This window comes from Glycine soja, chromosome 16, assembly GCF_004193775.1.
Source record: "Glycine soja cultivar W05 chromosome 16, ASM419377v2, whole genome shotgun sequence".
NCBI classification, from domain to species: domain Eukaryota; kingdom Viridiplantae; phylum Streptophyta; class Magnoliopsida; order Fabales; family Fabaceae; genus Glycine; species Glycine soja.
The window spans coordinates 35,604,291-35,617,359 of NC_041017.1; the positions used below are offsets into that span (position 1 = coordinate 35,604,291).

Below are 13,069 nucleotides of genomic sequence, written 5' to 3' on the forward strand. Positions count from 1 at the left end.
CTTTAGTATCTTTTCAACATTTTTCCCTTACTGTTAAAAAAAAAAAAAAATTCTCTTAGACTCTTGGTATCACCGACACCATTTCACTGTCATCACCGCTCCTTGTTACTGCAGCCAGTATTTCTCCCACCATTATCATTGCTTATGATTAGGAGTATTATATTCCTTATTTAATTATTTTCATTGTCTCATCGTTGTTGCTGATTGTCATCCATTTCATTATCACTGCCATAGTCATAAGTCATAATGAGTAACGACCCTTAAATTAGTTTTTTTTTATAAATAAAATAAAATAAAATAGTATTAGTTTCTGTGTTTATATGTTTTTTTAGCTTAAAACTCTTTGTTTTTTTAATATAATTTTTCATTAATTTGTTTGTATACTTTTATTCATTTGAATTTAATTTATACCAATGAAGTGTCTGTCCGTATAATTCTTTTATTTTAATTCATATTTATATAATTATACTTATTAAAGTATATATAATTTTTATGTACAAAGAAAAGCCTCCTCACGTTATATATACGCGTAATCTGTCTTAAATTTTCATGGACAATTAAGGCTAAAAAAGGTCACTGCAGCTTTAGATTATTTTTTTTTCTTATTGCTGTCCAGAGGCTCTTCGAGGTATGGGGGGAGGGATGTTGTACGCAGTCTTACCCTTGCATATGCAAAGAGGCTGTTTCCGGATTCGAACCCGACCAACAAATCACCAAGACACAACTTTAATGTAAGTTAATAATTAATCACATGTCCAATTTCTATATTTCGCGACATTTTTTTCTCCAATTAACTAAATATACATGCCTAGTACTTTAACCAATTTTTGGTTGCAAGTACAGTCTGGCATGGGATTTTAGTCTTGTATGAGTTAAAGCACAAGATTAAAATAAACTTTCTTATTTTATGCAATGAATAACCTCATTGTTGATATTTACAATAATTATTATGATCCCCTGTCGATCAAACATAAACTAATTTAACCATGAATTGTCGTGTGATTGTGAAAGCATGAATATAGAAATTTGAGGTACAATAGCTTGAAAGATTGGGAATAATGGGATGATTCCGCTGAGGCTGAATTTATTTTTCCAATATATAGCAAATGTCCATTTATACTTTGGCTTGTGTTTTCTTTAATTTTTCCCTCTTGATTGCTCATCACGTGGAGAAATAAAAATACTTGGTGAATCCGAGTTGTTTACCAACAATGGAGTTGTTTACATTTGAGTCTAAGATATGATTTTCATCTTTGAAACAGCAATTATTTGTTGTCATGCATGTGGAGCGCGGGTCTAATTAATAAAGAGTATGGATTATACTGGATCTATATCAAGTATGGAAGGTGTGTTTGTTAAAATAAGTTAAGTAAATATAAAAGGTTACCACACTTTATAAAAAATAAAAAAGTTGTCACAGGTTTAGATTTTGATCCTTAAAAGAGAAAGAATTTGTTGTAATGTGAAGCATGGGTTGGATAGGAAATTAAGTGCAAGTGGATTGAGTTGATTCTGTATCAAGCATAATATAAGACATAGTATTGTTCAAAAGATTTCAATCAATCAAAGTCAACTTTTTATGTTTATATAGATATATTTATTTATGGGAGACTTTATTACATCGGTTCTCGAACACCTCCTCAAGACTAATAACTGAATTAGTTCAGCTATGACAATGAATGAAGGAGGGAAACGACGTGGTGCCATCGTGGGAAATTGCTTACGACGACAACGCACGACGGAGGAGGTTTAATCCAATGCAGTGGATGTACAATGAAAAACCCTTAAACCTAGATGAATCTAATAAAATAAAAATAAAAATTATCTATGGTTTAGATTGAGATTTTCTTGTTACAATGTAAAAGGAAATGGCCACAGTCCAAAGGAAAAATTATTAGGTAGTTTTTAACTGTTTGTAATTCTAATTAGTCTGTTCATAATATGCATTTAAGTTTTTCATTTAATTATTTTTAATATTATTTCATATTATATAAAGATTAGCTAATACCATAATAGTTTTTGACTCTTAATAATTTTTTGATATCTACTTGTCGTGTCTGTTTGTCTATTCTCAGATTCGCATGTTTCTTCACCAACCTAAATGCCTATTGGGGATTATTTTTTTAATAAGCCTATTGGAGATTAATTAGTTCCAAATTAAATGCGATAATTTTCCTGTATCACTTTTGGCATATGCTTCGTTCTGGGAAACTACCAGCATGTAGTATAATATGATCTTTTTTTCTTCTTGATTCAGTTATGCATACACGTGCCAACTAATTCGTTTTGTTACGTGATATTTGCTATATGGGAAATGTTTTAATATTTTAAAAAATCGACTTCTCAATACATTTTTTCCCTACGTAATAAAAAAAATTGACATAAAAGATTATTGAAAGTTTTAATTTATAAATAAATAAAAACAAACTTTCTCAAATGATTAATTATCAATATTATTTTAATGATAGTTAAATAATTAATAATTGAACACATTCTATAAAAAAATATTATCATAATGTTAATTATAAAAATATTTTAAAAAATCCTAATAAATTATAACATTTTTTTCTATGCCAAAATGAATTTTTAAAATGATTTTTTTTTACATCAAACACTGCTAAGTCTTTACATATAATCATTACTGGACTTAGAAAATTTAAAAGTCTACATCAAAGACTTTTAAATCTTCCAACTTGTAGATGTACCGGGTTCCATTATAAAACATAAGGATAAAATAGGATCATCCTTCTCACTATAGTACAATTAGGATGCAATTTTATTGATTTAATTGGGCATACATGTGCCAACTAATAAAAAATATGTTAAAGTCTTATTTATTTATTTATATAGGATGTCAAAGAATAATCGTACATTTGAATTTTAAATTTTATCTTCTACAATTAATGAATCCTACAACTAATCATAATGACTCGTTATTTATTAAATTTTTTGTTATTTTTTTCTTTCTTCCAAACGTGATCATATTTTATTACTCTACGATGGATTTTTTTTTTTCAAATCCACTTATTAATTACCTGATATTTTTTCTTATGGTTGTGTGCATAAGTGTGATTTAATTCAACTCACCTTAAAAAATTCACTTTCGTTTGATCTTGTGTTAAAAAATTCACTTTCGTTTATAATTTAATGTTACTTTTTTCATTAATGTATAATTTTTTTTATTTAATTACACATTTTATTCCTTAACTATTCAATTGTGAGATTGTTTATTTTATTTTTCTTTAGATTTTAATTGGGCGAAGTAAGTTTTTTTTTTACTATCTAATTGTATAATTTTGAGACATGTAATGTCACATCATGGATACATCATCCAATCCTACATCAACTTGACCTTCTATTAAACTTGTAAGGAGTGTACACCAAAAAAATTGATTTAAAATGTTGTTCATTTTAACTTTTTTGAGAGATGAAAATTAATTTTTTTAAGAATAATATTAAAATTCACTCATTTTATAAAAAATTAAAAATATATTTAATTCTAAGAAAAAAATTATAAAAAGTTAAATTTTGCTTGCACTACCCCTTAAGAGTTTTTAATTTGGTTGGGAGAAAATAAAATATAAAAGAAACACTATTTACATGGATAACAATGATTTTTGTTTTGTAAAAAAGAAAAAGGAAAAAAAATTAAATTATAAAAATAAAAAATCGATTCCACTATTTTTTTGTTTTACTTTTTGTTCAATTTAAATTTTAAACTTAGATGATAGTTACAGCACACATATATCTTTATTTCTGACAGTTTAACATCATGTCAATATTTAAAATTTAAATTATAGCAAACAATACTTAAGTAACAATATTTGAAAAAATAATCATGAGAGTTTTTATGAGTAAATGAAACACAAGATTAAGAGAAACCACCTAGATCACTGAGAAAGGTAATAAAATAATTAGTATATTACGAGGGAAAAAATTTCAATCGAATATTTAACACAAACATTTAAATTTAAAATCAAGATCATTAGTTAAGTTAAAACAATATTAAGTAAATTGAATAAAATAATTAATAGTATAATTTTATTTATATTATCAATTGATTATAAATGATATAACCAGTAATCCATTGCTTACTGAATTTCTCATCATGCACTCCGTTGTGGATGCAATTAATTATCACAACTGTTTATCCCTAAAAGCAAAGATTAACTGAACAAGCTGATAAAAAAATAAAATAAGCATAATTATTTTAACTTAATTAATGATAAACAATTTTGTGTATGCATGAAACTGTTTTGAATATTTTTTAAAAAAAAAAAAATTTATTGTTCAAAGATAATTTTATTCGATTCAACCAAAATTACATCATCATGTAAAAAATACTTATATATATTCGTTAAAAAAATGATTAAAAAAAACTGTTTCTTTTAACAAGCAAATTATGAAGGTGTAAGGACTCTAGTAGAGTCAATTTTACTCCTATAGCATTCACTAGCACAAAATCTCAAATTCTTGAATAATAACTGATTGGTTGGAGCTGGTATTTATGTCATCAGCCAATGACTAAGGAGAAACATTGTTTTTCTTAACTGCATTAACTTTGTAACAATATTTGGATTTGGATTTTGATGTATGTAAAAGGAATAAGGGGATTTCTTCATACCAATTTTTTTGTCTTTTTCTTTGTGTCATCATCTTCTATATCTAGATATTCATTTCTAAGTCGTTTTATTAATTATATGCCATCAATACCAACCTAATGGTCTTTCTCTCCATTTGTCATTACTTATCAAAAGTACGATTATTCCCTGTCATTTATTTAATGGTTTGAATTTTTAATCATGAAATTCTAGAACATAAAAGATACTACAATACCCAAAATATGATTAAAATCAAAATCTGTCATCTCGAATTAATCTTGTTTGTGAGACACGACTTATAACTGCACAAGTTCAATGTTCTTTAATACTCTTTACCCTCATTTCTTTTCCTTTTTCTCTCTCCTCCTCTCTAGTAAATCTTATTACTAGTCTTGGAGAAAGGAATTAAAAATGAAAGCATACAATGGAAGATTTCTGTGTATTTTCATGTACTTTAACTATTTGTAGGTAACAACTAGTTAGAGTGGAACAAATTAGAAATGATCAAGTTTTGTAATATATAGTACTACTTGGTTGATTGCTATTGGAGATAGAGAATGTGTTGGCAAATGTTGACTTGATTAAGCCTCCAAATAATGGGTTGCTCTGTCAACAAACCCTTCGCTCCACCTGTGTTGTCGCAGTTATTTGGTCATTTTCAGTGTACTTTACGCTACTTTTTACAACCTAATCAATTTGTCTACCCTAGAATGCCCCGAATTTAAGTTGTAGGTGAAGTTTGAAGATTCTTCTCTTATATCTTTAACGGGCTTTTGCATAAAATAAGATTTTGATATTAGGTAAGAAAACAAATTATAGATATTAAAATACTAGGTGACGGTTTAAATATATATGATCATTTACAATTGTTAAGTATGGTCTTTAATTAAATGGTCACGACAAAGATTTCTGAAAGTACCTGCAAATAAAAATGTTTAAAGATGGGCCATTCAGAGCACAACGAAAAATAATCATGTTTCATTTGGGATTTTTGAACTGTGGTATACTTATTTTTATGAATGATTGATTAATGCCGATAAAATTGACAAACAATGATACCTGTGGTACAAAACTAAGTCAACAATTTCCAAGTTGGTACCCTTCTAGTGAGGTAGAAGTAGTTAAGTTATCATTTAGGAATTTCATGCTTGGTTTATATATGTTTATTTATTTATTCTCATTTCAAGTTTCAACTCTTTTTTTGGCATAAATTATGATCATATACTGCACAATCACAACTATCTATTGCATTATATATTAGTCTGCTTGTGCACTATTTCAATGCCAAATATTCTCTCCCTTCTGTGTGTCTGTTTGTTCTCTCTTTAGTTCATATCTATGCTAGGGAATCCACTCTTACCATTAAACTGAAATTGTGACAGAAAAAAGGCAAAATGGAGAGCCAGCCACTAGAAAAAGCAAAACCAAAATACAGAAAAGGCTTATGGTCACCTGAAGAAGATAATAAACTCAGAAACCATATCATTAAGCATGGTCATGGCTGCTGGAGCTCTGTCCCTATTAAGGCAGGTTAGTCCTTTTTTATTCCCTATGATTCATTATCACTCATATCAGGAGCATATTCATGATGTATACCTATTACCTAATACCTAGTAAAGGTTCATTATTCTTGGCTCTTATGGTGTCATATATCATTCCTTGGTTTCTCTTACCTTGAACTTACTTAACTTCAGATTAAATAACCAAGTAGAAACTTTTTGGCACTAATAAATTTGACATATCTAGTCAAATGAATTAATAGTTAAGACATTATTTGGCTGAATCAATTCTAATAACTTTGTCCAATCAATTCCAAAATTAGAAAAAGGGTGAAATGTGGTTAAAAGTTCAGAATCTTCATTGTGAAAGACTACCTATGCATTTTTCATGCTTCTGATTTGCAAACTTTTATATTTTATGACCGATTAGATACGCATTTTGAGCCAACATTATAGTAAAATTCAAAATGTTGAATTTAAGAAGAGATATGATGGGTGTTGGTTGTGAATAACTTTTAATTATTCGTTATTTATGTAGTATTCATATAAGGTGAGTTTCTATTTATTTTATTTGATGTTGAGTTGCTAACTAACTTCACTTAAATATCTAGGCTTGCAAAGAAATGGGAAGAGCTGTAGACTAAGGTGGATTAACTACTTGAGGCCAGGATTGAAGAGAGGGGTGTTCAGCAAACATGAGGAAGATACAATCATGGTCCTACACCATATGTTAGGAAACAAGTAAGTAAGCAAGCAGAATATTTTTTAATTTTTTTTAAAATTTTAATGATTTTAAGTTTACTTGCAAGTTTGAAGTTAATTTTGTAATTGTGGTCAGAGTAATGATACAGACTTAGATACCCAATAAGTAGTGCAAATGGACAAGTCAAGGCAAACATTTTTTTTCTTTTCTTTTTTCGAGGCCTTGAGTTAAAGAATGCAATTGGATAGGCCAGTTAGCTATTTCTATTTAACTTTATTTTGCAGAAGCAATTGGGTTCTATTTAAATAGTACTAAAAAGAAAAATAGATAAGACGATCAAACCATGAACTGGCATGGTTAGCAACTTCCATTTTTAAAGGAGGGGGAGAAGTGAATGTACATAGAAAAGACAATTGTTCTAGAAGTCTTTATTTTTTTTAATTTAAATTAAATCTTCCCCAACATTAATTGTTTTAGACGTCTCCATCATATATAATTAACAATCGGTTTATTAAATATGTTGCACGCAAATATACCTAGGTATTCTTTCCTCATGTTTGTTTTGGTATGAAATGCGGATTAGTATTTTTTATAATTGTGAAGGGTGTAAATAAAGATATATCCACTATTAATTTAGTTAAAGGACATCATGATCTCAATCCAATAAAATTCAAAGATCAATATAACTAGTGCTATTTTGAGGAGACATTTCATCATGATCCATGTTTGACATCTTAATTGCTTATAACTCTTCAAAACCAAAGCTTGATAGATTAATCAATAGTTGGCATTTTCTAGCTACTCATTTTCCAGTGTACACTCTTTGATTTTTCCTATTTCTTTGCTATAATATTTTTTTTATTAATGGAAAATTCTGAAAACAAATTAAATCATATTGGCCAGGTGGTCTCAAATAGCACAGCATTTGCCAGGAAGGACTGACAATGAGATAAAAAATTATTGGCATTCATATTTGAAAAAGAAAGAGATCAAAGCCAAGGAAATGGAATCTGATAAAGAAATTCAGCATGCTAGCTCAAGTTCAGACACAATGGAAAACCCACTCTCTCCTCAGAAACTTGCAACACAAGATCCAAGTTATAGTTTGTTAGAAAACCTGGACAAATCAATAGCACACAATGATAACTTTTTCTCACAAAGCTATAACTTTTCCAAGGAGGCTTGTCAGAGTTCCCTACCATTACCAAAACTCCTATTTTCTGAGTGGCTTTCAGTGGATCAAGTAGATGGTGGAAGCTCAGTGAATTCTGATGATTCCTTGGTCTTGGGGAATGAATTTGATCAAAATTCAACTTTCCAAGAAGCTATAATGCATATGTTAGAAGAAAACTTTGGTGAAGAGTATCATAATAGTCTAATTCACAGTTCAACCACTGAGGTCTACAATTCACAACTAAAGTCAACAAATCAAGTGGATGGAAGTGACTTCATCAATTGTATTCCCGGGAATGAGTTGTGTAGCAATTTCAGCCTAACCAATCATGCTATGTAAAAGTACTATTACAAGGCTGTTCAAAAAGGAAGAATAATTTGTAATTAAACATACAGAAAACAAAACAAATTTTAGCAATGTAAAGTTATTCTGCAAATTGTTTGAATTGTACTCCTACCCAACTCAAATAAATTCAGTAAGATATGAATAAAGTGTATTTCATTGTGATTCTTCTGGTGGTGTTTAGCATACTCAGGTAAATTTGCTTCAAATCAAGGAGTCAACGTAGCAAAATAGTGGCATGTCTCATTCAGTTTATTCCTTCACAATTTCTCAGCACATGCTTAGAGCCAGATGCATATGATTCAGTCCTTGACCGTAAGACCTTGACCTTAGGAACAGTTGCAAACTTGCAAATGATTTAGGAAAAAGAATCAATTAGTGAGAAGGGTAAAAAAGACACAGGAATCAAACTAAATCACAAATTTCAAGTTATTTTCGGCACATGTATGTCAATATCACAGCCTCTCCAGATTGTTAACAGCATGAAAAATGGAATTATAATAGCAGAACATCTCAAACGAGAATTATGTCAACAGGACACGAACGGCTAAGCCAATGGTCAATCTCAAACTTCAACATATTAATAACTTTTACCTAATCACTTGGTTCCTATTGAAGTTAGTCTACTCTTCACATAACATGGTGATGAAAGAAATAACTTTTCACCCATATCCTTGCTTGACTCTAGTTTTTGTTTTTATTTGACTAAAATATGTTTTTAATATATGTAAGTACGACTCAATATGATTTTTTCTCTAAATTTTTTCGGTATTTTGATTTTCATAAATTGATTTTTTATTAAAATAATTGGCATTGATAACCTGCATCTATTTATGTTAGGTTATACTATGTTATATCAGAATAATTGCTAATGTAGTATGTATGATTGGATATAGACCACATCACTGTTAAGTGGTGACAAAAATTATTTTTAAAATTTTTAAAAGAAAATATTTTTTTTTTGAAAGCCTAGAAGTAATAAAGCCATATACAGAGATTTTAAAGATATATTCAGTTATTTATTTATTTCTAACTAGTTCAGAGAGACTGAAGTTGGTCAATGACTTCAGGCAACAAGTAACTAATGCACAGATTGAATAATTTAATTTCTTTATCCACAAAGTAGTTGGTATATACACGCCAATGTGTCAGGTTTGCACACATAATAAATGAACATGGGCTAAATCTCCAACATGTAAACTAAAACCACACTTGTATTAATGATATTTAATGACCAAAGATACACAATAAAAAATAACTTTTTCTTTCCCCACAATGCTTGAGATTTGAAGCATTAGAAACAACCAAGGAGTTTCTTTGGAGCTGTTCCAGTTGCTCTATACTTTGCAGCTTGTTCCTCTGCCTTAAGAAGATCTTCCCCTTTCTTTGCCTCAATTATTGCTCTTCTTTCTTCAGCTTCCTTGTGGATTGCAGCAATTTTGTTTTTTATCTTTTCTGCAGCTTCTGCCTTTTTCTTCTCCAGTTCTTCCTATCAGATACAAAAAATAAAAAGTGAACTTTAATTTCTTTTTCTCTTTGGCCAGATTCAATGCAGAAAGAATCACAAGAAACCAAGATTTGAAATTACACGATAGAAGAAAATGAACACATAAAACATGATAGAATTACTAATGAAATTAATTCTTACTTCAATCTTTTTCAGGTCAGCCTCCACAGCAGCTTTCTTGCTGTTTTCCCATGCAGAAACGGATGAAAGCTTTTTGTGAGCCCTGCACAACAATTTCATTTAAATTGGTTTCCTAGACATTGTTGACCTCAAATATTCATAACATGTGATTAAATATGAATCTCTGTGGTTTATTTTCTAGTTGGAATCAATATTTAGACATATTTGTTACCAAATTGACAATGATGGTGATACTTGACAATGTATGATACTATGAATCTATGATGTATATTAGGCTCCAAGAGAGTTCAATGTGCAAAAAATATCAAAGATCAGCACAAGATAAACAAGGAAACCAACCAATAAATTTTCAGATAAAGCTTGATGTTAGATTGAGCATTTTTAGATAAAGCTTGATGTTAGGTCGATTAATCACCATGATTAAGGTGATTCAATTGAAGATTCTAGCTTCTGAACCAAAGAGTGTAGACTCTTACTTGTTTTCAGCTTTTGATTTTTCACTTTCTTCCCATGCTTTGATTAGTGACAATCTCTTCTCAGTTGCAACTCTTGCAAGCACTGCATCTGAAGACAAATGAGGCTTAATGACATAATCTGCAATGTCAATAAAAAAGGGCACATGAAGAGAAATTAAACATCATAATGACAAATGACATACCTCGGTTGACAGAGCCCTCAGTTGGTTTCACTTCGGCAACTTCTTGAGTCTCTGGCAATAACCAAATTAACAACAATAAACAAACAAAAACAAATGTGGAGACAGAGGTTATGTTCATACATATGATGATGAAACATAAGGTTATTTTTGTTGCAAACTATTGTTGGTCTATTACTATATGCAGGGTCCGTCCAACGATAAACAAAACCTAAAACAATTTTTAAAAGAAATTTTGCACTTTAAATACGTTGGGCATTTTTACTAACATATGTGGTTTTCTTTTTATCAGTATATGATGAGGCCTTTTTTACTTTATAAGTACTAATATCAAATAGTTTTTTGCTGGTGGACCTAAAGCCTACGCTTTAGTTGCTTTACCCTTATGTCGTCCCTGTTTATATGGCATGTAACATGGTTCCAAGATTTAACATTGAAAGGAAATTAATCCCTCACATGTGAATGAACAAAATTCATTCTTTGTATTTCTTATGAAATGAAAAGAAAAGTATGGTATTTATTTTGAGAATGAAATTAATTCCATTTGAGTACAGAGTACTTATGCAACAGAATATAAATATTTTGCTCTAATTCCGCTCCAATCAATCATTGAACTGGAAAGCTCATATTTCTAGTTAGTTTTTTGGTAACTCTGTTTTAATCAATCCTCTAAGTTTGTGTGTGGATAAAATTTTTAAGGAGGTAACTCTGTTTTAAGTCACATACAAACAAGCACTATGAAAATTTGAACCAACACACCAATGCATCGCTACAAACTGGCTCAAAAATAGTAAAACTCAGAAAAATTCCAATCATAAGGCCTACTGAAGTTGTAAATGGATACAAAATATGGGTAGGTTTAAATTTGCGGGTACTTTGGCGTAAAATATGAAAGGTTTGAATTTTGCATGAAAGCTAGATTCTTAACAAGCTTGAGATTAGGTGATAATAATAGTTTAAAAACTTTATGCCAAATAATGTTGTACAAGGCTTGGATTTTAGAGAAGAATCACTCTGTTCGCTAATACAAGTGGAAAGGTGCAGAGTAATTTGAGAATAATGTTTTGGATTGAACTACAACAGGAAAGTTCCAGCAAAAGTGAATATGAAAAAATACAAGAAAACACAACCAAGTACAAGTAACAACTAATAATCAAATAAAATGAGTTTTTTTCTCTCCAAAAAAGTGTCAGAAAATAATAATAAAAAAACCATCTTCTCAGAAATTAATCAATTCTAACTTATTGTTTGTAACTATCTAAGAGAAAAACAACAAAAATATTTTGCTGCTAGAAGATTCTTCTGAGGATAACAAGGAATATGGCACGAAATTTTCAGAAAAATCAAGTCCAAAACCAGTGAGCAACCATGTAATAATTAAAAAGAAATTTCAAAGAAGCTAAAGGAATTGTCAATAAGAAAATCTCTCTTTTTTTTCTCAAACAGTTACAAGATAGTAAAATTAAAACACCCTTTGCAATAAAGAAAACACAAATTAAGTTCCTCAAAGAATAGGTTGATTAACCATAACGGATTTTTTTTATTTTAAAAAACAAGATAAATAAAGCACAAAACATATGCAGAGAGACTCCAACAAAAAATTGCACACAGATTTCAATTTTCTTTTTCTTTCTTTTTTAATCCTCACCAACCATATATATAATCCCTCCTTTGGGAACATGACAACACAACCAGAATCAGTATTATAATATCTTACTCTCAACTAAGACAAGAGCCTTGGACTCATCAGGTTTGTCATCAGAAGAAGGCACTGGAATTACAGATTTCTCCTCAGCCACATCCTTTGGAGCCTCAGGAACATGTTCAGCCTCAGCAGCTGGAGGAGCCTGTGAAGGAGCAGCAGCAGGTGGTGGTGTCACTGATTCTGACTCAGCCGTTTTGGTTTGTTCTTCTGTCATTTTTTTCTCCTATGAAACTCAGAAAACTCTGGCACACAAAAGTGGTAAAACACTAAAAAAAGGTGTAACTACACTTTCACTTATTTAGGAAAAAATCAACACATATTGTGGAGAGAGTCAGAGAGAGAGAGAGAGAGAATTGGGAAAAAGGATTTTGATTGGTTGAGATATTATAGTTGGAGGAAGGTAACTGCTTAACTCTAAGTTCCAAAAGCTTAGCTGGGTGTTAGGTACTTGTGGCCTCACAATGCGTTGGCACAGTAACAATATATAGAGACCATTGAGGACTAGGAAAGCTACACATGCTAACAATTTATAGAAGCAAAAGTAATAAAAAGGATAAACCCAACAAAGTGCTCAATCACCATACTACACCTGTTCTTGGTGGGTCCTTTCATTAATTTCTTCTTGATTTCATTAGTGACATGATTTTTCCCCCTACCAGTTTCGATACATTGAATTAAGGAATAGTGGTAATTTTAATGGTACCACGGGTGAATCCAAATAGAGCATATATGGTACTTTGGA

The 13,069-nt window shown here is 30.1% G+C and overlaps 2 protein-coding genes and 1 long non-coding RNA gene across 3 annotated transcripts; 2 read left to right on the plus strand and 1 right to left on the minus strand.

Annotated features, from left to right (window-relative positions):
* Nucleotides 1-509: 509 nt before the first annotated feature.
* Nucleotides 510-1,804, plus strand: LOC114389499. Its single transcript, XR_003661783.1, has 2 exons — nt 510-731; nt 1,668-1,804. It is a non-coding gene; the product is annotated as an uncharacterized LOC114389499 (long non-coding RNA).
* Nucleotides 1,805-5,849: 4,045 nt separating this feature from the next.
* Nucleotides 5,850-8,488, plus strand: LOC114390348 (transcription factor LAF1-like). Its single transcript, XM_028351055.1, has 3 exons — nt 5,850-6,131; nt 6,712-6,841; nt 7,707-8,488. Exons 1-3 carry the CDS (start codon nt 5,996-5,998, stop codon nt 8,314-8,316), a joined length of 876 nt encoding a protein of 291 aa, XP_028206856.1. The 5' UTR covers nt 5,850-5,995; the 3' UTR covers nt 8,317-8,488.
* Nucleotides 8,489-9,401: 913 nt separating this feature from the next.
* Nucleotides 9,402-12,821, minus strand: LOC114390349 (remorin-like). Its single transcript, XM_028351056.1, has 5 exons — nt 12,340-12,821; nt 10,626-10,676; nt 10,444-10,531; nt 9,968-10,049; nt 9,402-9,808 (listed from the first exon to the last, which is right to left on the minus strand). Exons 1-5 carry the CDS (start codon nt 12,539-12,541, stop codon nt 9,614-9,616), a joined length of 618 nt encoding a protein of 205 aa, XP_028206857.1. The 5' UTR covers nt 12,542-12,821; the 3' UTR covers nt 9,402-9,613.
* Nucleotides 12,822-13,069: the final 248 nt, after the last annotated feature.

Bases quoted from the DNA above. Each gene is read 5' to 3' on its own strand.
- LOC114390348 (XM_028351055.1), top strand. From the start codon at position 5,996: ATGGAGAGCCAGCCACTAGAAAAAGCAAAACCAAAATACAGAAAAGGC. The intron at 6,132-6,711 runs GTTAGTCCTTTT...TTAAATATCTAG, and splicing joins CTCTGTCCCTATTAAGGCAG to GCTTGCAAAGAAATGGGAAG. The intron at 6,842-7,706 runs GTAAGTAAGCAA...CATATTGGCCAG, and splicing joins CACCATATGTTAGGAAACAA to GTGGTCTCAAATAGCACAGC.
- LOC114390349 (XM_028351056.1), bottom strand. From the start codon at position 12,541: ATGACAGAAGAACAAACCAAAACGGCTGAGTCAGAATCAGTGACACCA. The intron at 10,050-10,443 runs GTAAGAGTCTAC...ATTGTTGTGCAG, and splicing joins AAATCAAAAGCTGAAAACAA to GGCTCACAAAAAGCTTTCAT. The intron at 9,809-9,967 runs GTAAGAATTAAT...TGTATCTGATAG, and splicing joins CTGACCTGAAAAAGATTGAA to GAAGAACTGGAGAAGAAAAA.